The sequence below is a fragment of the Odocoileus virginianus genome, unplaced genomic scaffold (genome assembly GCF_023699985.2).
Source record: "Odocoileus virginianus isolate 20LAN1187 ecotype Illinois unplaced genomic scaffold, Ovbor_1.2 Unplaced_Contig_38, whole genome shotgun sequence".
Classification (NCBI taxonomy): Eukaryota; Metazoa; Chordata; class Mammalia; order Artiodactyla; family Cervidae; genus Odocoileus; species Odocoileus virginianus.
Window position 1 is genome coordinate 343,033 of NW_027224355.1, and position 22,999 is coordinate 366,031.

The 22,999-nt window shown below is 38.3% G+C and overlaps 2 protein-coding genes and 1 pseudogene across 3 annotated transcripts in view; 1 reads left to right on the plus strand and 2 right to left on the minus strand.

Annotated features, from left to right (window-relative positions):
- The window catches only part of CDKL5 (cyclin dependent kinase like 5), a 173,532-nt gene that overhangs the window by 66,759 nt on the left and 83,774 nt on the right, over window positions 1-22,999 (minus strand). The window lies entirely within an intron of this gene.
- On the minus strand, window positions 20,614-21,874 carry LOC110135909 (gap junction alpha-1 protein-like; annotated as a pseudogene).
- LOC110135908 (cytochrome c oxidase subunit 7B, mitochondrial) lies at window positions 21,922-22,367 on the plus strand. The gene has a single exon (XM_020891261.2). It carries the CDS (start codon window positions 22,008-22,010, stop codon window positions 22,248-22,250), a length of 243 nt encoding a protein of 80 aa, XP_020746920.1. The 5' UTR covers window positions 21,922-22,007; the 3' UTR covers window positions 22,251-22,367.

The window sequence follows — 22,999 nt, forward strand, 5'->3', positions numbered from 1 at the left end:
TAACTGATAATCTAGGTCAAGGGGTATGAACTGATATATCCAAAAATATATTATTTTACAGTTCCTTTCAGCAGCATGAGAACCCACTCTACAACCACAGCCAACACTAAATACAATCATTAAAAAAATCTTTAGGTACCAATGAGGTCAGAGGTTTATTTCTGAACTAATATTACCTGGAAATAAAAGAACTTAGAAGTTTTCTTCCAGCAACCATAAATATTGTTTCTACTCCTATATGTCTAAAGTTTCCATTATAAACCTTGTAACTTTAAGGCTGAACTTTTCATAATTGCTTTATGTGTTTCATTCACTATTGCATCATAAGTGCCTAGAATGGCAGGCACATAGTAGGTGTTCAATAAATATTTCATGAATGACTATTTCATGAGTGAATTAATCAAAACTGCTCTATCGGTTTTGTTCTTTTATTTCCTTCATTTTTGGTTTATTATCTTTCCTTATTTCAGCCAACTTTTGCAATTTTTGCCTTATTTCAGCTTGTTACCACTATAGAGACCATATTCTCCTGGCTCTCCTTTAGGAGACAACTTCATCTGCTTGTTACCAAAAAAAATTATTTTTAGAACTATGTGTTGCTCTTAAATCTTCAGAGCAGTATTTTATCTATTCAAGACTTTTCATAAGCCACACCCTCACTCCCATTTATAACTCATCCTCACTAAGACAGGAAGAGATCCACCAGGCTTGGTGTCAGGCAGCAAAAAAGGCAGTTGGACTTTTTATCAACCTGCATTTCAAAGGCAGATTGATGTACCCAAGCCCAATTTGAAACTTGGATTCTTAGTAAACATTCTTCTTGTTGGGCTAGCTGGTCTGAGGCTGGGCCACCTGGGCAAAGTTCCCTGAGTAAGCTGTTTGCTAAGCCCACACTTCCTAGCACATCCTACTCCCATTAATTTACCTTCACCACACCTTGTCATGGGGTCTGTGCATCCTAGGATACAAAATGCTGCTTCAAATCCATCTCTACCTCTTGCCCTTCTGTATTTGAGGCATTTTGTCTCAGAAAAGATCTGGCAATATAGATGCTGATAATGATCCAAGTCTTTTCCTATTCCTTTTGGATACTTTGCCATATTCTGGTTCAGAAAATAGAATAGATAGCATGTATTTTTCAACCAATCTCCCTGGACTTTGCTAATTATCTTTGATGTTTAGTTTCTCAATTTACAGAACTTTTACAAGTTCATGGCTTTGTTTTTAAATATCTTCATGCCACCACCTTGAGATGTTACATATAACATAGATATAGACAAAGAAAAAATATGTGAAAACTCCAACGAACTGTGTTTTAAATTCAATTTATTCAAAAAAGCAAGGCATTGCCCCCACAACATCTGCAAGAGAATGTCACCAGCTGTAGTTAGTAAGATAGACATAATCCGCTACTTGTTTCAACGTCTTATTTGTTTAAACGAGGAGCTACTTAAGAGCTCATATTTTAAACAACGAACTAAGGATATCATAAAATATGTAAGCAAACACTAATGATCATTCCATGCCTCACCCTTAATTTTGTCTCAAAATTGAAATTATATTACTTTGGAATGCAGAAAGATAGAGGTTCTTGAATTGTACTCTTCATGAGTAAACAAGCTAAATGAAAGCATTTAACATTTTCCAGAATAAATTTCCACAATTGAAAAAGATAAAGAGAATGAAAAATAAACTTTTTAAGTAGTAACAAATAAAAAAATACCTCTAGTGCTTATATTTCTTTCTGTATTCTTATGATCCTCCATCCCATAAAAACCGTGCATCCATCAGTGAACTACCATACTGAACACAGAAACTTGTAATCAAAACTCACTTCTGCTGACTGTCTAAAGCTCCTGAGTCATTGGTTTATTCCCAGAATCAACTGTCCCTTCTTAAGATGTTGGCAAAGTAACTGATTGGTATTAACAATCATAAATTTACTAAGTTATTTTAAATGCAGTTACATAACCTGATTTAATTATGCTTTGGAACAGTAAATTCTCTAAACCAATCATACAGTTATAAGGAAGTAGCAAGAGTCATCGTTTTAAATGTTTTGCTCTAGTTTAAAATATCCATCATGAAACAGAACAGAAAAAAATAATGATTTTATTTTACTCTGCTATTCATGGATTAAACCATTCCAAAGGTTATACTCTACAATTCATTCTCTATTCTCTGAGGAAGCCCTTACCTGGGAGAAATTACAACTTGACAAGTATTTTAAAATATCTCACTGTATTTGGTATGCAAAGACCACACTAACTGCTTTCAAACACTGATGTGTAACTGCTTTCAAAAACTGCTTTTCAAACACTTCAGCAGAAGCAAAATCCTATAAACATAAATATTATCACATTATAGACAGATATGGTAACTGAAAAAGTCAGCTTTATTTTACTATTCTTAAGAACTTTTGTGCCAGGCCCTGTGTTTCCCATGTATTAACTCATCTAATCTTCAAATCAATACTCTGAAGAGAATCTTACCATCATGTTCATTGTATAGATGAAAATGTACTGAATTTTAGGAGGTGCCATAATTTGCCCCAAGATCATACAACTAAGAAGTAATAAGGCTAAAATTTCAAACCTAGGAAGATTGATTCTGGAGGCCATTTTTCATCTACGGCAATGCTACTTGTCATTGCAAGTCATATATATAAATTCTATCGTTGAAAAGGGTATATTCTGAAACACACACACACATGCTCACTCTCTCACTCCTAGGGAGGTATGCTTACTTCTCTTCTGTATTTTCTCAAAATGCTAGCAGCAACAGAACTTTTCAAATAGTTTTCTAAACTCTGTTATAATATTTATACATCTAAAAGTATGTACAAATATTTTATATATTTCCATCTTTATCTATATTCAGACTTCTATTTCACAGAATCTTAACTTAGACAAATTAAGTTATTGTTACATTATGAGCAAAATTATAAAATGGGAGTAAATTCATGCACAGGATACATTCCATGGCAAGTAAATACAATGGAGCATTTAACAGAAATACAAAACATTACCCAGGATATGCAATGATAAGAACCAGGCTGTTCTCCAAGGAATCCCTCAGAGATCTTTCCTTGACTTGTATTTATTATTAATATGTATAAACTACCATAGTTTGCCAATATTAAAAGTTAGATTAACTACTAAATTTAAGTATTTCAGATGTAATCAAGAAAGATTAATACTCAGGTGTGTATTTCAGTCAGCTAAGAACTGTCTGTTGGGCCCCAACTTTATGTGAGGTTATTTTATGTGGCATCCTAAGTTTAACATGAGTGAGTAAGTAAAGCATCTCATTTGTACAAAAGCTTACATCCTAGTGTGTAATAATGCATGACAATAAGTAAAAATTTAAGACAAAAGAAGTACAGTGAATGTTATATGATATGCCACAGAAGTTTAAAACAGATTGATCATGTAAATATAAAGAAAAAATGTATTCCACTTTGAGATTTAAGTTTATAATATATTGGTTTAATTTGTTTTGTTCTCTTTCTGAAATGTGAAATATCATAAATAAATCTTCGTTCATGCCCATTCCTTCTCTCCCCAGAGGTAACTTCCACCCTAAAGTTGGTAAGTACCATTCCCAGATACATTTTTATTACTACCAATGAATTTATCCATAAGCAAACTTACTATTTTGTACATTAAAAATCACAACTGGCATGTTATTTTACACATCCTTTTGTAACAGTTCTTTTTAAGTACAACATGGTATAGTTGAGATTTAAACATAAATCTAGCCACCTGGGGATAACTGTGCCCCCAGGGGACATCTGGCAATGTCTGCAGACACTTCTGGTTGTCACAACAGAGTCGGGGGTTGTCGTTGTTGTTCAGTCGCTAAGTCGTGTCTGATTCTTTGCAACCCCATGGACTGCAGCACACACTTCTTACTAGCATCTAGTGGTTAAAAACTATGGATTCTGCTGAACACCCTACAATGCACAGGACAGTCTTCACTACAAAGAACTACCTGGCCCCAAATGTCAAAAGTACTGATCTTGAGAAACCCTGCTTTAGTTTTATTCATTGTAATGGTTTTGTGATAGTCCACTATAAGCATTTCCCTTAAAAAAGAGCCTGACCACTTGTTGAGATCAGGTGAAGCTTTGAAAAAGACTAATACACTGTGAAAAGAAATTTTAGTTGAAAATGGGATGATTAAAAGATTAATTCTTCAAAAATTATTAAAGCTATTAATCAAGGTACTAAAATGTCTACATTCATTTCATTTTCATGAAACAATTACTTTTATAATAACTTTTGCAATATGGTTCCATTAGGACATCATATAGTGAACTATCAAAAGATAAATAAAAACATTATTTTTTGTTGCTAAGAACTCTTACATTTTAAAAAGCATTACAAGGAAAACTCCCATGCTCAGGCTCTAAAAAGAGGATAGTCTTGTGAAGATATGAATACATCATCAAGAACAGGAGAAAGTATGCAGCCAAGAAAGGAAGATGTGGAAAGTGGGATCTTACAAAGAAAAAGTCTTCTATAAAACAACTGCCTTCAAGTCAAGTCAGTAATAAAATTCCTACATAACAAAATCTATTTTCTCTTTTGTTTCCAATAAAACATCAAATCCCTTCTACCCCCTCTGGGCTGGATCTGCCCTCCATAAATCTTTATTGAGATGTAAAATGAGAATAAATGAATGTAAAATATTTAGAGACCACGCCTAACCATGCCCTCATCTTCCCCCTCTGAACCTGGTCCTGCCTCCTGTCCCATATCTCAGTGAACCCTAGCCAGAAATTAAGGCCCACTCTTTCCATCTCCCTTGTCTGCAATCCCCAGTCCATCCAGGTTATCACCAAGTACTGTTGATTTTTGTTTCCTAAATCTTTAGAAATTGGTCCACTGTTCTTCTCTACCACTGTTCTTCTCTACCTGAACACTCCCATCCTAGTTGGAGCCTTTGGAATTCCCACCCAGGGTGCTGCCTAACTTCCTAATACGTTTAATATGTCTGCCACTCAGCAACAGGTTCTTCATTTGCAAAGGAAAATCTGATTAACTGCCCTTAAAAGACTCTTCCCAAACTCCCCTGCCCTAAGGACCACATCAAAGCTCTTTTACCTGGTCAGCAGGGAATGGTCCCCAACCTCTTTTTCTTTGGTCTCCCTTTCTTGCCGAGACCTCGCCATCCTTACCATGATCTCTCCTGCTATTGAGGCTGTTCCCTTTCCTCCTAAAACCTTGGCCCTCCCTGTGCCATTCAACTCTACACTATCCCTTAGGCCTTAGCTTAACTGTCACTTCCTTAAGGAAGTCTTCCTATAGCCCCGTGACTATGTCTGAAGCCCCAAATACTCTGAGTAGACACCTCTCCTTCGTAACTTGTATTAAAGTGACACCACATATTTATCTGATTCTACCACAGGACTGCAAGTGTGTAGGTGAGAAATAAATGTATGACTGGTCTAAAAGTATGCTGAGCAAGAGAGAAAGATCTAGTGCAAATGTCACACTGCATAATGTATTTAAACCTCACATCTTGCCGGCCTGTGTCACCCATCTATTTGGACATCATTCTACTAATTTCTACTACAGTTTAACAGAGAAAAGCACCTTTTCCTACCATAATTATAAAAAGAATAAAAGATATTCCTTGATATACAAGGAACTCAAACAACAAACCTAAAAACACAGAATACAAATATACATGTTTATGCTTTTTAAGGAGAGTGTATCCCTGGGAGACTTATTAAGATAGATCTGTTTCCTTCTTTCTTCAGAAAGTTTTAAAAAATGAGGATAATGAAAGAACATAGAGCCTTCAAAATTTTATCTGGCTCCGTCCAGAAGTCCTTCAGCAGGCAAGAATAGAAACACGGTCTTTAAGTTCAGAATTATACTGTCTTGATTAAAAATCTCTCTTGCTACTTGGCTACTCGGCCTCCTACAGATCTTGAAAAGGCACTGCAAAACTAATATTGCTTTCTTTTTGTTAAAAAAATTCTTCCACAGCATTGCTATAAAATTATTGCAGTTACTAGGTTGCCAATACTTATCAAGTTACATCAGAAGGCTTATTAAATTAAAATGTTATTATTTATTGCTTCATTTCTCCACCTGCAACAAGGATAGCTCTCTTTCACCATCACCTCTGTTCCATTTTGTGACAAAACTAGTAAGCTTTCCTCTAGTCCGGCAAAATATAATATGGAAACAGATATGTCACATAATTACTAATATCTAACATGTGCGTTGTGAGACACTCTGAAGGAAATTGTCACAGACCCAGAACTACCTAATACATCACTTACAGTCCTATATAGTAACAAGGTCCTCAAATCCTCAGGGCACACATGCTACAAATGCTCCCAGTCATTTTATATTAGTGGAGTTCCAGGAAATGAAGGAAAAGAGGTAAAGCCTGGGCCGATGTGGAACAGAGAAGGGAAGAGCCTCTCAAGGTGAGATATAGTAACATGAGGTTAATGGGAAGAGAAAATGGAGAAGTTCTCTTGAAAACGTAAGCCACATTCTTCAGGAGAACACTAGAATTCCCACAGTCAAGTCCTGAACTGTATTTACTTGAACATTACAAGTGAACATACCAGTAAGGCTGTGAGACTTGGAGCCATCTAGATGGCTGAGGTTTGAATGTCTCAAATATAAGAATAAAAAACAAAAACCTAGGACCATTTAGCTGATAAATGTAAACAAGCCCACACATCTAGAAAGCCTTTATAAATACTTCTAATATGGTCCAGTATAAGTGTTTAGTGGATCAGTATCAACCTGAAAGCACACTGCTTGATAACGTCTAAGGATGTAACCATGAGGAACTAAGGAAACTAATTCACACAGAATTGTACACTTAAAATAGCTACCTCTTACTGTATATAGGGTACATTCTTTATATGTAAATTATACCTCAATAGAGTTGATTTTAAATGCATCATTTAAAAATAATTCACCTCATAGTTATAGACTAATATAAATTGACTGCCCTACTTATTATGATAGATTAGGTAATTAATAAAATGTTATCAAGATGAAAAATGAGGCACCCAGAGAACAATTTTCACTAATCCCTCTAGCACAGCAAATAGCAACTCTCTTCACTAGAAAGGGATAGGTGAACTTTCAAACAATTTAGCTCCCTATTTATAGATTACACAAAATCTGAGATGTACTTAATTTCATATAGCCCATACTTACAGACATTATATACATATGCTCTCAAACTACCTTGGCTACACCAAACTCAGGCTTGGTATTGCCAGCAAATGAATGGAAATTTCAAAAAGTACATTGTAATGATGCTTGCCAGAGAGCATTTCAGTTTAGAAATATTAACCATCATGTATGTACTGTAGTTACTGTACAGTTGTTACAATTTTATTTCATTTTGTGCTCATTTTATAACAATGAATAATGAGAAAATGAAAATTCCACTTCTAGTGATCAAATAATCAAAAATAGCATTAAGTAAGTATGCCAAATGCAGGCAATCTACAACCTCAATCAGACAATCACTGGAGTTAAGCTGTGTTCAATAGTGAGCAAAATTTAAATTTAAATGACGAAAATATATCCTCTAAGACTAAATCTAAGATGTGCCAAGAAAACGTAGCTCTTTAATTTTCTACAACTGATTTAATCTTGCTTTTCAAGCTCTGACCTTGACTTTAACTTGCATTTTATAGTAGCTCAGTCCTTTTTGATTTATAGTTGTTGTTTAGTCGCTAAGTCATGTCCTACTCTTTGCGACCCCACAGACTGCAGTATGCCAGGCTTCCATGTCCTTCACTATCTCCCAGAGTTCGCTCAAACTCATGACTGTTGAGTTGGTGATGGCCATCCAACCATCTCATCCTCTGTCACCCCCTTCTCCTCCTGCCCTCAATCTTTCCCAGCATCAGGGTCTTTTCCAATGAGTCAGCTCTTCCCATCAGGTGGCCAAAGTATTGGAGCTTCAGCTTCAGCATCAGTCCTTCCAATGAATATTCAGGGTTGATCTCCTTTAGGATGGACTGGTTTGATCTCCTTGCTGTCCAAGGGACTCTCAAGAGTCTTCTCCAGGACCACAATTCAAAAGCATCAGTTCTTCAGTGCTCAGCCTTCTTGGTGGTCTGTCTCTCACATCTGTACCTGACTAAAGGAAAAACCATAGCTTTGACTATATGGACCTTTGTCAGCAAAGTGATGTCTCTGCTTTTTAATACACTGTCTAGGTTTGTCATAGCTTTCCTTCCAAGGAGCAAGTGTCTTTTAATTTCATGGCTGCAGTCACTGTCTGCAGTGATTTTGGAGCCCAAGAAAATAAAATCTGTCACTGTTTCTACTTTTTCCCCTTCTGTTTGCCATGAAGTGATGGGACTGGATGCCATGATCTTAGTTTTTTGAATGTTGAGTTTTAAGCCAGTTTTTTCACTCTCCTCTTTCACTTTCATCAAGAGGCTCTTTAGTTCCTCTTGCTTTCTGCCATAAAGGTGGTGTCATCTGCATATCTGAGGTTATTGATATTTCTCCTGGCAATCTTGATTCCAGCTTGTGCTTCATCCAGCCTGGCATTTTGCATGATGTACTCTGCATATAAGTTAAATAAGCAGGGTGACAATATACAGCCTTGACATATTCCTTTCCCAATTTGGAACCAGTTCGTTGTTCCATGTCTGGTTCTAACTGTTGCTTCTTGACCTGAATACAGGTTTTGCAGGGAACAGGTAAGATGGTTTAGTTTTTCTTCAAGTAAACACTCAAATTTCTCTGTTCAGATTTTCTCCCTGCTTCTACCAAGATGGCAGCTGGGTCTATGGATGTGGATGGGGTTTTGTAACTTGACTGTGGTAAAGGAAGGACTCACAGATACACAGGTACTGGCCCTTGTGCTGGCCCCTGGGGCTCTACGGTCCCCAAGACATGGTTCCTTATAGGTCTGGACCCCAGACACTGGTCAGAGGCTAATGCTGGACCCCATGCAGGCTGTGGGCATAGGGATGTGCTCTTGGCTTAGAGCCCAGGGATCTGGCCTGGTTGTTTGTCTCCTTCCCAGCTTTAATAGGTTAAGCCATCTACACTCTGCAATCTTATGTATGGCTGCTGCCTGGCCAACAACTAGAGTGTTGATATCAGCCTGTCCCTCAACACAGCATCCCCACTGACAGGATCCCTTTGGGATTCCTCAGAAGACACTCACAAGCTGAGGCGGCCCAGGCACCCTGTCCCCACCTGACCACATGGCGCCACGAGGCACTCTGCTGTCACAGTGTCCGCTGTGTTGAGGCAACCTTGCAAGGCAGTTTCTTCCCTGAGTTTCAAGAGGGGAATAGGGCATAAGCATCCTTCACTTTGGGCTTCAGCTGCAACTCAGTGTCCCCCAAACCCAGAATTCCAGACCCCCATGGTGGTGGGAAGGGCTTCCCTGATATCTCAGTTGGTAAAGAATCCACCTGCAATGCAGAAGACCCAGTTCAGTTCCTGGGTCAGGAAGATCTGCTGGAGAAGGGATAGGCTACTCACTCCAGCATTCTTGGGCTTCCCTGGTGGCTCAGCTGGTAAAGAATCTGCCTGCAATGCAGGAGACCTGGGTTCGATCCCTGGGTTGGGAAGATCCTCTGGAGAAGGGAAAGGCTACTACTCACTCCAGTATTCTGGCCTGGAGAATTCCATGGGCTGTATAGTCCATGGGGTCACAGAGTCGGACACGACTGAGTGACTTTCACTTTCATGGTGGTGGGAGGGGTGTGGGGAAGAGAATGTCAGGACTTGCCTCCCTTAACTCTGCTCTTCAATCCACATTTCTTTGGCACCTGGAAGGGCTGTCTTTTCTTTCCCTTTTAAGTCTTAAAGGAATTTCCCCTCTGAAGAGGCTTTTATCCTACTCTTATCTGGAACCATGATAAGAAAAGATTAGGAGAGAAAAACCAATTTATTGACCAAAGATACATCACCAGGTACTCCAGAAAGATTATCTCAATTAAATACATAAACATTCAGCTATAATGATAGAAAAATAAACAAAGAAAGGTTTAAAATTAAAATAGATTAATAATCAACATAAAAATATATGATCCAAATGAAGGCAAACAGCTTGCTATAGATTCCTTGATTGAGAGAAGAACTGACTGTGCCTAACTTCCTCATGGCCAATTTCCCCAGTAAATTATGTAGAAACCATTGAAGTCAACATACATAAATTTTTTAGACACTGGTGGGTAAACAAGGTACAGAAAGCTAACAACAGCAGATTGTTGTAGTAGCAATTGCTACTATAGAAGCAAGTTGCTCACTGATTCCTGAGAGCCCTAACAAAAACCAGACCCATGAGTATAGACTCATAACCTGCTGAAGTTAAGAGACTAAAACGGTTATTAAATCATAGCTTAAGAATAGCTATGAATAGCTTAAGAATGTCTGATTTGTGGTTTCCCTAGTGGCTCAGTGGTAAAGAATTCGCCTGCCAATGTAGGAGACGTAAGAAACTCAGGTTTAATCCCTGGGTCAAGAAGATCCTTGGAAGGAAAGTTATAACTAACCTAGACAGCATATTAAAAAGCAGAGACATTACTTGGTCAACAAAGGTCCGTCTAGTCAAGGCTATGGTTTTTCCAGTAGTCATGTATGGATATGAGAGTTGGACTATAAAGAAAGCTGAGTGCCAAAGAATTGATGCTTTTGAACTGTGGTGTTGGAGAAGACTCCTGAGAGTCCCCTGGACTGCAAGGAGATCCAACCAGTCCATCCTAAAGGAGATCAGTCCTGGATGTTCATTGGAAGAATTGATGTTGAAGCTGAAACTCCAATACTTTGGCCACCTGATGAGAAGAGCTGACTCATTGGAAAAGACCCTGATGCTGGGAAAGATTGAGGGCAGGAGAAGGGGACGACAGAGGATGAGATGGTTGGATGGCATCACTGACTCAATGGACATGGGTTTGGGTGGACTCCGGGAGTTGGTGATGGACAGGGAGGCCTGGCGTGCTGTGGTTCATGGGTCACAAAGAGTCAGACATGACTGAGCAACTGAACTGAACAAGAAGATCCCCTGGAGAAGGCAACTCACTTTGGTATTCTTGCCTGGAGAATTCCCAGGACAGAGGTGCCTGGCGGGTCACAAGAGTCGGACACAACTGAGCACACACGTTCACACTATCTCTAGATATAAGGACTGCACCTTTATTTCACACGGGAGATTTATTTCCTGCTTTTAGCGGGACAGAAATGGGTCAGAGCTTCTTTCTTGTATCAGCTGTTTCTCCAGCAACATCAATTCAAAATAATCAATATGCCATTGTGGCATATTTTGGGGTGGCCCACCTTGAGCCTCAACATCACCAAGGTTTAGTTTTTTCCAATTCATGAAACATATGCCAGGTTTTAGGACAGAAACATGCTAAGGAAGCTCCAAAGTTTGAAAGCAACCAAAATTATGTTCTGTATAATACTTTAAGGTACTAAGGCATAAGGTCCTCAGGCGCAGGATTACCACAATACTGCCAAGATGTGAAGGACTGACAGATAGAGCAAGAGGACCTGAGAAGCTCCCTATTCACACAACTGGCCTGGAGTACCTCCAGGGACCCTGTGATCATGCTTTCTGACAGATCATTCATACCTAGGCAAACAAGGAAACAGAAGGGTACAACCAAAATCTGAAAAAAGTTCTAAATCACAGCTTTCTGCCATAACCATAATCCATGTAGAAAACTGAAAAGTACATTCAACTTAGGTAGTAACAATTTTTCCTTTCTTAAAAAACGTATTTTCAAAGGATCTAGTCAATTTGATGAAAACTTGTTATGCGTTGTGGAGAAATCTAGAAAATGCCAGATTTGCTTTCTCTTACCATAGGAAATGATGTGTTTCAGATATAAATCAGCAACCTGTGATATTTTTGAAAGAGCTAAAATTCTGGCTTATCTTTATATCCAAGTAGCCAGCACTTTATCTTACATGTAATACGTATGTAATAAAAGGTCTGAAGTGAACTGTACCATATTTTCACAGTCATGGAAGGAGAACTGCTTACCATCACCACAAAAAGAAGCTGGATGACATCATATACGCTACCTCAAGCACTAAAGCAAAAATAAAAAGGAGAGAGGAACAGAAAAATCCCCAAAGTGGCCATGCCTTTGAAACAACCATGGAATATAAACCTCAAGCAATGCAATGTTTCAAGAAAATTAGCCAAGGAACAACATTCTAATACTCTTGGCAGTCCTTCACATCTTGGCAGTGTCGTAGTAAATCCCACACCTGAGGACCTTATGCCTTAGTACCTTATACATTCTGGCTACTTGACTTCAAGAATATCACCAAAGCTTTCTAGTTGAAATCCTCTTCTAGTAACATTTTCCCAAGGCCTCAGTGAGGCCATCAACTTTGCAAAAATAGATATTTCAAACATACTCTGCTTGTCAATCACTGGCTTCAGGGAAAGAAATATGTATTACATTTCATGCAGCCCAGAAGCTGTCCAAGACTTCAAGGATAAAGTTTTCATTCCATACTTCATCTCCTAACTTTTAAGAAAAAGTACCTCTGCTCCAGTCACATCTAATTATTTACAGCTTCTCAACTGAGCCTTCACACATATTTACTTTTATCTGCTCACACTCTGTCTTCCAGTATTCATCATTTCTTCATTCATTTATTCATTTGTTCAACAAACATTTCCCAAGCTCCTAGAAGGTGACAGGCACCATGCTAAGCAGTGGGGATACACAGGAAACAAGACAAAAAGAGGGAGGGTCCCTGTTCTTACAGCAGTTAGATTCTGGAGAAAAGAGACATAATAAGCAAATAAGTAACAGAGAAGAAGATAACAGTAACTGCTATAAAAGAAAGCAAAATGGGTCAACTTAATAGAGTATTGATTTGGGTTAAGGAGTTTCCAAGGAAGTGATGTTATAGCTGCTATTTAAATGACAAGAAGCCAACTTTGTATTTCTAGTTAATTCTTTCTTTTCTCCTTCAAAACCCTCCTTTGGGAAGCACTGCACAATCCCCCAGCTTATTCCGTGTGGTCCTCTCCTGAGGTCCCTAGCACACTAACCACACCTCCTACCAAGCTCTTACCACAACTACCCTGGAATCTTTGGTTTGCAACTCTGCCTCAAGGCCTACCTCAAACTACAGTTAATAAGATCCATGAGTGTAGTCACTACAAATAACTCTCACCCCTAAGACCTAGCAGAAAGGTGAACAAATAGCTTGGCAGGGTGAATTAAGCACTTCAACTGCTCTAAGTACTTCTTAAGGATCTTACAAGGACCAAGAAGAAATAAGGCAATAGACACACGGGGCCTAGAAATGGAATATGTAAATTTCATCATAACTAAAAAATCACAGAAAATAAAGGCTGAAATATTATTTCTCTTAAACAGACCAATCCCATGAGTTTTGAAATAAACTGTTTTTTGACATTTTCATTCTCTGTTGGTCCTAGAACTCCTCAAGGGCAGAGAGCACATCCCAATCATGCTGTCATGCGTTTTGCCCCTTCCAGAATGTGGGTTGTCTACAATCACTAATCATGTCCTTCTTGTTGTTTATTCCAGACATCCAGCAGGACTCACTACAGCAGGTGTTTTAACAGATGTCGGCTTAATGAATTAAATTTAAAGTTTCAAAGCTCTCTCATGTGGTTCCTCTTGAGCCAGAACTAACAAAGAATCTTTATATATCAACAAAGAATGTATTTAAACAGCATGGATGATAAATCAATACAATTTTGAAAAAGGTATCTGACTTATATAAATCACATAGTGATTCAGATAAATCACATAGTGAGAAAGTGCCTTGTAGAAATCTCAAAACCAACGATATGAAAAAACAGAAATTAGGCAGGCTGGAGCTCCGGGTCTCCGTTGTTGAATATAAAAAAGTGCCAAGAACAGCCCGTTCCCACCGCTAAAAGATCAAGAAAAGGATGAGCTAACAACAGAAAAATCCTTCAAGGCAATACTCACCCTGATCAAGCAAACATGAAAAACTGCACCACTACCCCAACTGAGGTTTCAGTGGGGCTAAGTGGGTAGACACTCTTACACACACACATAAGGAAGCAGGGACCTAATCTTCCATCCCCAGCCTGGCAGAATCAGGGAGTGCGCCATTCACCCCTCTGTGGTGCTGGTGGGTCCAGTTCTCAAGCTGATCTTCTCTCTTCCCCTAGGCAGAAGCAGGCAACAGTACTCTGGTGCCCCTGCCAGGGTAGTGTCTTCAGGACAAAGCAGAGCTAATAAGGCAGGGTGAATCAGTGGTCCACTTTTGCTGGGATTCCCTGGTGGCTCAAACGGTAAAGCATCTGCCTGCAAGCAGGAGACCTGGGTTTAATCCTTGGGTCGGGAAGATCCCCTGGAGAAGGAAATGGCAACCCACTCCAATACTCTTGCCTAGAAAATTCCATGGATGGAGGAGCCTGGTGGGCTACAGTCCATGGGGTCGCAAAGAGTTGGACACAACTGAGTGACTTCACTTTCACTTTCTTTGCTGGAAAGGTCTTAGCAAGGCCAAGTGAGGAACTGAACATCTGCTCCATCCACCTGCAAGGAGGCAGTGGGAGTAAAAGCAAGATTTCTGCAGAGGTGGGATCAGGGAGGCCTAGCAAGAAACTGAACATACACCCCCAACCCTCACACTATCCTGCTACAGGAAGGCTACCTGCTCAACAAAATAAATCAAAAAGGATCCAGAGCCTCATATAAATTGACCAGGATAGAAACAAAATTCACTCATCATACTAAGGGCCTTTAGAGTCACAATTTGAATGAGAAGACAAGAGACTTACACCAAGACGAAATAAATGTTGGAATTATCTGACAAGGATTTTAAAGCAACTCCAATAAAACTACTTCAACAAGCAACCCTAAAATGCCTGTGACACAGACAAGAAATAGCCCCAACCAAAGCTCGCTCTCTCTTGAGCTTAAAGGCCATTAAAGGACCAGCCTACCAAAATGGAAAACTTTTAAACAATAACCACTCTACTCCAGCCAGACTTAACAGTGAAAATTGTGACTCCATTCATACCAGCAAAGGCAGAGTGGGAAGCAGGCCCAATCCCCTGCCAGGGTAGTGTCAGTGGAGGCCACATGGGGAGCAGTGACAAGGCACACCTGCCTCTCCTACAGGATGGTCAACAGTTACCATATGCAAGTAAGTGCATGCACCCCACGTGCAGTGCGGCCAAATAATACCAAAGCATTGGACTTCGGAACAGAGAATGGTTTTACTGCAGGGCCATGCATGGAGATGGGTGGGTCATGCCTTAAAAATCCTGAACTCCCGGATAGCTTTCAGCAGAGCCCTTTTCTAGGAAAGCTGAGGGAGAGGCAAACATCTTGGTGAAAATGTGTGTGTGTGTGTGTTAGTCACTCAGTCGTGTCCGACTCTTTGCGACCCCATGGACTATAGCCCACCAGGCTCCTTTGTCCATGGAGTTCTCCAGGCAAGAATACTGGAGTGGGTAGCCATTCCCTTCTCCAGGGGATCTTCTCGACCCAGGGATCAAATCCAGGTCTCTGGGATTGCAAGCAGATTCTTTAAGGTCTGAGCCACCAGGGAAGGCCCTTAATAAAAACATATTATATCAAAATATGTGGGATGTAGCTAAAGCAATGCTAAGAAAGAAATGTATAGCACTAACTGCATATATTAAAGAAGAAAGGTCTCAAATCAATAACCTAAATTCTTACCTCAACACTAGAAAAAGAAAACAAACCCAGAGCAAAACAGAAGGAAATGATAAAGATAAAATCAGAAATCAATGATGTTTCAAATAAGAAAACAATTTAGGAAAAAAAAAAATCAATGAAGTAAAATCTGTTTTCCCCCAAAACTGGTAAAGTTGATTAACATCTACCAAGACTGATAAAGATTTTTAAAAAGAGAGAAGACAAAAGTTATCAATATCAGGAATGAAATAGGGGAGATGCCTATAATTCTGTAGCCATTAAAAGGATGGTAAGAAGTACCACAAACTTCACACTCATAAATTTGACAACTTAGAAAGAAAAATGGGCCAATTCCTTGAAAATCACAAGCTACCAAAACTTAACCAAGATGAAATAAACAATAGTCAGATAATTATTAAATACAGTGAATTTATAATTTTAGAGTTTCCAATAAATCTTCAGGTTCTGATGGGTTCACTGAAGAATTCTACCAAACATTTGAAGACGAATCAGCATCAATTTTATATAACCTCTTCCAGAAATCAGAAGAGGAAGAAACGCTTCCCAACTCATTTTATGAAGTTACTGCTATGTGGATACCAAACCCTGACAACACAAAAAATGAAAACTACTGACTGATACAGCTCATGAACTCAAAATATTAGCAAATCAAATCCAGCAATATATGAAAAGAACTATGCACCATGACCAAGTTGGATTTATTCCAGATATTCAAGACTGATTTGACATTTGAAAATATTATCAACAGGGTAAAGAACAAAAATCATATAATAGAAGAATCTGAAAAAATCCAGCATCCATTCATGACTTAAAAAATAAAAGAAACTCTGGTAAGCTAAGAATAGAAGGTAATTTCCTTAACTTGATAAACATCATCCATAAAACTCTGCAGCTAACATATTTAATGGTGAAAGACAATGCTTTTCCCCTAAGATCACAAAAAAGACAAGAGTGTCTGCTCTAATCACTGCAACTTAACACAGTATTATAAGTTCTAATCAGAGTAATAAGCCACAAAAAAGAAATAAAAAGCAAACAGAGTGTAAACAAAGGAATGAAATGGACACTATTTACAGATGACATGATGGTCTACATATAAAATTCCAAGGAATCCACCAACAAACTCCTAGAACTATGAGTTTTGTGAGACTGTAGAATACAAGATAAACACACAAAAATTAATCACATTTCTGTATACAAACTACAAAAATGTGGAGACAGAAATTAGAAGCAACATAAGATTTACAACTGCTCCAAGGAAATGAAATATAAACCTAACAAAATATCTATAGCATCTGTATCCTGAAAATTATAAAATGTTAATGAAAAAAATTGAAGAGAACCTTAATAGAGAAACACACTGTACTCATGTATTATAAGAATCAACAAGATGACAATTCTTCCCAAATGGATATATAAATTTAAAGTAATTCCTATCAAAATACCAGCAAGTGTTCTATAGCTATAGGAAAGCTTATTCTAAAACAGAAACTGAAAGGCACATGACCTGGAATAGCTAAAGAAATTTTGAAAAAGGAGAATAAGGTGGGAGGAATCACTGTATCTGATGGTGAGGCTTGCTACAGAGCCACATAACAGTAGTCAAGACAGCATGACACTGGCAGAAGGATAAACACTCGATCAATGGGACAGCTCAGAGAACCCAGAAATAGAGCCACACAAATATGCTCAACTGATTTTTGCCTGCAAAAGAAATTCAGTGAAAGGAGGAGAGACTGTTCAACAAGTAGCGCTATAGCAACTGGTCATCCATAGGCCCAAAAACAAAAAGCCTCAACCTACATCTCAAGCAACCTGTATAAAAATTAACTCAAAACAGATCATAGACTTAAATGCAAAATGCAAATTTATAAAATTTTAGATGCAAAGGAGAAAATCTTTAGGATTAATGACTAGACAAAAAGTTTTTAGACTTACCACCAAAACTACAATCTATAAAAGGAAAAATTATTAACTTACTGCATCAAAATTAAAACATTCTGCTCTGTGAAAGACCTGATTAAGCAATGAAAAGACAAGCTACAAGCTGGGAAAAAATATTTTCAAACATATCCAACATGGATTTTAATCAAGAATATATATATATTTCAAAAACTCCTTAAATTCAACAGTAATAAAACATTCAACTAGAAAATAGACGAATGACACAGATATTTCACTGAAGAGAATACAGATATCAAACAAGCACGTGAAAAGATGTTCAACATGACTAGCCATTACAGAAATGCAAATTTAAACTACAAGATCACCTATATACCTATTAGAATGGCTAAATAAAAAATAGTAATAATACCAAAGGTTGGTGAGCATATGGAGAATGAGATCAGCCATACATTGCTGATGGGAAGAGAAACACTCTGGAAAAAAGAGTACACCAGTAGTTTCTCACAAAACTATACACTCATTTAGCATATAACTCAGCAACTATACTTTTCAGCATTTATTCCAGGGAAATGAAAGGTCAGGTTCACAAGAAACCTGTGCATGACTCTTCATAGCAATTTTATTTGTAATAGCCAAAAACTAGAAAAAACATGAAGGTCCTTCAATAGGTTAATAAACCATGATACCTCCCACTCTACGGAATACTACTCAGCAAAAAAAAAAAACCAAATTATTGGTTCACACAAAAAACCTGGATGGTTCTCAAGGAAGTCATGCCGAGTGAAAAAGGCCAATCTAAAAAAGTTATATACTATATCATTCTATTTAAATAGCATTCTTGAAATGACAAAATTATAGAGATGAACATACTAGTGGTTGCCAGGGGATGGGTAGAAGGGAAAGGAGGGATGTAGCTACGTCGGGATGTAGCTGTGTCTATAAAAAGATTGCATAAAAAAAGATTGCATCAAGAATCCTGGTTAAAAAAACCTGTCCTCTATCTTGACTGTGGTGGCCACACGAGTTACACAAGTGTCAGAACTACATATACACACAAGCACACACACCACATACACACAAGTGCAAGTAAAATTGGTGAAATCTGAATACAATTGATGGATTATATCAATGTCAGTTTTCTGGTTATGATGTTCTGCTATAATTATGTAAGATACTACTATTAGGAGTAATTATTTGAAGGATATATGGAATCTATTATTTCTTATAATTGAATCTATAATTCATGTGAATCTATAACTATCTCAAGAGAAAAATTTAAAGAAAATCAAGTCAGCAATATATGAAAATGAATGTGAAAGAGGAAGTGAGGGTGGCAATGTCCAATCTGATTCCAAGGTTTCATAAGTTTTACAGTCTCCCACAGAAGCACACACCCCATTAGAACATGATAGTGATTCTTCCTCAGGAAGTCTGTGAGAAAGAAATCTGAAAGACTCTTGACTGAGCCAAGCGAATGGGTTTTCCAAATGAGACCATCAGAGCAAGACGTAGTCAGATGGATTGGCAAGTTTAATGTTGTCCCCATCTCTGCCTTCTCCTGGTGCCCTGTCAGGTAGGAGGAAACTTCTGACAAAAAGTAGATCAGTTAAAAGAAAAACAAGCTACAATTTTAGCACATCTGAAAGTAGTAAGTATATGTATGATGCTGCTACATATAATTAAAAAAACAAATACTAAAACCTTCTCTAACACAGTCTCCACAATTCCATTTCAAAAAATCTGTTCTAGCGTATTTTGCTTAGATGAAGATGTACCAAGGAAGAATTCAAAAAGATCAGTGCATATAGAAGCTCACAAAGAAAGCAGTCATGTAGATTGCTCTCTTAACACTTTATTGAACAAAGAACACGTAGAACATATGATGGGCTAGGTCTACACTGCGTGCAGTAAAGCTGAACATGACAATAGTTCAGTGTGAAGTGTTAAACAAAATAAGGGTTTTTCATTGTATGAAACTTCTTATGTAGCTGTCATGCAAGAATAATGCACTAAATTCAGTATTTTCACCAAACATCTATCAGTTCAGTTCAGTTGCTCAGTCTTGTCCGACTCTTCGCGATTCATGGACTGCAGCATTTCTGTGGTATATATTTCAAACAAATTGGTTACACTGAAAATACTCAAACATCTTTCAACCTCTCTTGGATGCCAAATAAAATCTTAGTACAAATATCAAAAATGCTGGTCACCCCAAAAGACAGACTGCCAAACTCAAAAGAATATAAGTTCCAAAATACTGTTTATTAAGTTGGATGAAAGCAAGAACTATCAGTCATTGCAAAATTCATGTAAGAACACTTAATAGTCCAGCTATAAGCATTTCTTTTAAGTTTCTCACATTAATGAGTGTTGTTTACAGTACTAAAATTCTATCATTCAAGCATCAATGATTATATTTCAGGAAAAGGAAACCATTTGTGACATCTTTCTATAAAAGAGAAAATATTGTAATGAACAGAACTAGTATTTATAATAGGATACACTGCAGGTTGGGGGTAGTTAAGGAAAAACAGTGCTTTACTTTTACGGTAGAAATTATGTAATGTAAATATCATTTTGACCCTTACCAAAAAAATCCACGAGAAAAGCTCAAGTTTGAACCCTGTGTGCATTATCTTAAAATCTATGTTCATGAGTTTATACGGCATCTGTTTATACCAATACGTGGCAAATATCTATCAGTTTCACGTACACTGAACCATTCTAGGGGAAATGGGGAGAAAAAGGCCTTCTTTATGCATCATCTAGTACAACTTTTACTTATAAAAATCCAAGTCTTTGAGTCAATGACTTTAAATACCAATATGTACCTCTGTTAATTCCCCTTTTTCCATCCTCCTATCCCCAACATCTCGAAAGAACCAGTCTAATGCCTTTGTATCTGCTAAGCTTTGTCAATGAGGTCGTTGAGTACCACCTCCACTGAAACAAAAGTACATTGTCTATTGCACCTTCCTTTTCTTTAACAAGTGAGCAGGACTGTAATGCTTTCAGCCACCTGTCTAGATCTCTAGGTAATTTATACTGCTGGCATGTCTGCTAGCTCTGCAGAACGGCTGCTTGTCTACAATGGCCAGTGTCCAGTAGCTAGATATTTTTTGGAGTTATGCTTGTTATCAGGGTAATCAGAAGTTTATGTATGTTAGAGACAGTGATACCTGCCTGTCCCATTCAAACTTGCTATGCCCTGTAATTAGCAAGGTTTTGCTCACTTCCTTGTTTGCTATAACTGTAGCAGAAAGAACTGTTTCTGTCTCTGGGAACCAGTTTGTGCCTGTGAGGAAACATAGGGGAAAGAGGAATAGTTGATGAGGAGCCACTGGAGGGGCTTGGCAGACTAGATGAAAGGCTCACTCTCTGGATCCTTCACATGGTCTTTAATGCTCTTGAGTAAGACAGAGAAAAGATCGATGATATCCAAGGCAAGAGACACCAAGGAAACCAGCAGCATGAAGTAGATGAAGATGTTTTTCTCTGTGGGGCAAGAGAGGAAGCAATCCACCTGATGTGGCAGAGTGTAAACCGCATTCAGGCTGAATCCCTAGATGTATCACTGGATCAGCACGAAAGCCACCTCAAAGACAGACTTGAAGACGCAGATGGTATAGGTTCACAGCAAGCCTCCACTCCCACCATTTTCACCTTGCTGCGTTCTTCAAGGCCATACCTGAACTTCCTGATTTCAATTTCCTCTAAGGGCATCTCTACAATGGCACCATTGGTTTGGGCAACTTTGAGTTCCTCCTCTTTCTTATTCAACTTGTCCTCCTTTTGCATCACACAGGACACACGGACTAGGTACAAGAGCACGGGGAGAGATGCAAATATGATCTGCAGGACTCAGAAGTGCATGTGAGAGACTGAGAAGGACTTATCATTGCAGACATTTTCACAACCAAGTTGCCCAACGTTACAACTAAAGGCAAACTACTCATCATGTCAGGCTGACTCAACTGCTGTTCCCAGTAGCAGGATTCTGAAAACGCAAAGGACTGAGAGTCATACTTTCCCTCTACCTGTGAACCCTGTCAAGGAGTTGGCCTAAAGCACTAATTCACGCTGCCTGTTCGCTGTTCTTTCCCTTAAAAACGAAGTAGGTATGCCAAGTGACTGCACTCCTTAAAGGATGAAGTAAAATGAAAAAGCACTCAGAACTGTCTAAAGCTTACAAATCTGCTACTCTTTGGTACCTTCCTCATTCTTTCCCCTAACAAAAGGCAATTGCTGATACCTGATAAAAGCTGATGTGGATTCATTTTCCATACATGGTGAGTAAATATTCTTAAATAAGAATGTACATATAGATTTTGTTTTTCAGGAGTCTGCAAGGATAGTAGACGACGAATTGCTAGAGGCCAGCAGCTGTAGTTGCAGCCGTTTTGTGTTCAACCTCAGGATGTTTCCCTTGGCCAAAAACGCACTAAGTCGTCTGAGAGTTCAAACCATTCAGCAAGCAGTGGCAAGGCAGATCCACCAGAAGCGGGCACCTGATTTCCATGACAAATATGGTAATGCCGTATTAGCTAGTGGAGCCACTTTCTGTGTTGCTGTATGGGTATATACGGCAACACAAATTGGAATAGAGTGGAACCCATCGCCTGTTGGCAGAGTCACCCCAAAGGAATGGAGAGAACAGTAATCATCCCAGCTGGTTTAATATGAATTGTTTCAAAATCAACTCATAATTGATGCCAAGTGAAAGTACTATGTACCCATTAAAATATGGCATGTTTGAAGAAATAAAGTATACTTGAAACCTTAAAAAAAAAAAGAAAAGAAAAAAAAAATGTACATATATCAATAACGTGACAAGTTACATAAACAGGGGAACAAAATAGACACATTTAAATATCTCCAATTCCAGAATAAGGCAATCTTCAAAGATTAAAATTCAAGCACAAAAACTGAATTAAAAATTTACATGCATATATTGGCTGATTCATTTTCAGATGTATTGGGCCATCATCTCCAGATAATGATATTCATCCCAGCATTATTTATGGAGTGCCAAGTAGGTGTCATGTATGGTAATGGGCACTGGTTCCTACTATGAGTCCTTCAGAGCTCACAGTCAACTAGGGGGAACAGATCAGCAAAAGCACAGTATTTTATTGATTATCACAATTAACTGACTGTAAGATAAATCATTATTTTATTTACCATTCAGAAATCAATCAGGGTATCCAAGGTAAGATGTGTCCCAATTTCAGAATTGGGGGGGGGGAGCGGAAATGTACACTTAGAATCAACGAAAAAGGTTTAGTAAATGAATATACAAGTGCAAATTTAAGTAAGTGTCAAGAGGAAAGAAATAGGGACCGACAGAGATTAGCACAACGAAATCCAGATCAGAATGTACAGAGTCAGTCAAGCAAAGAGTGGAAAAAC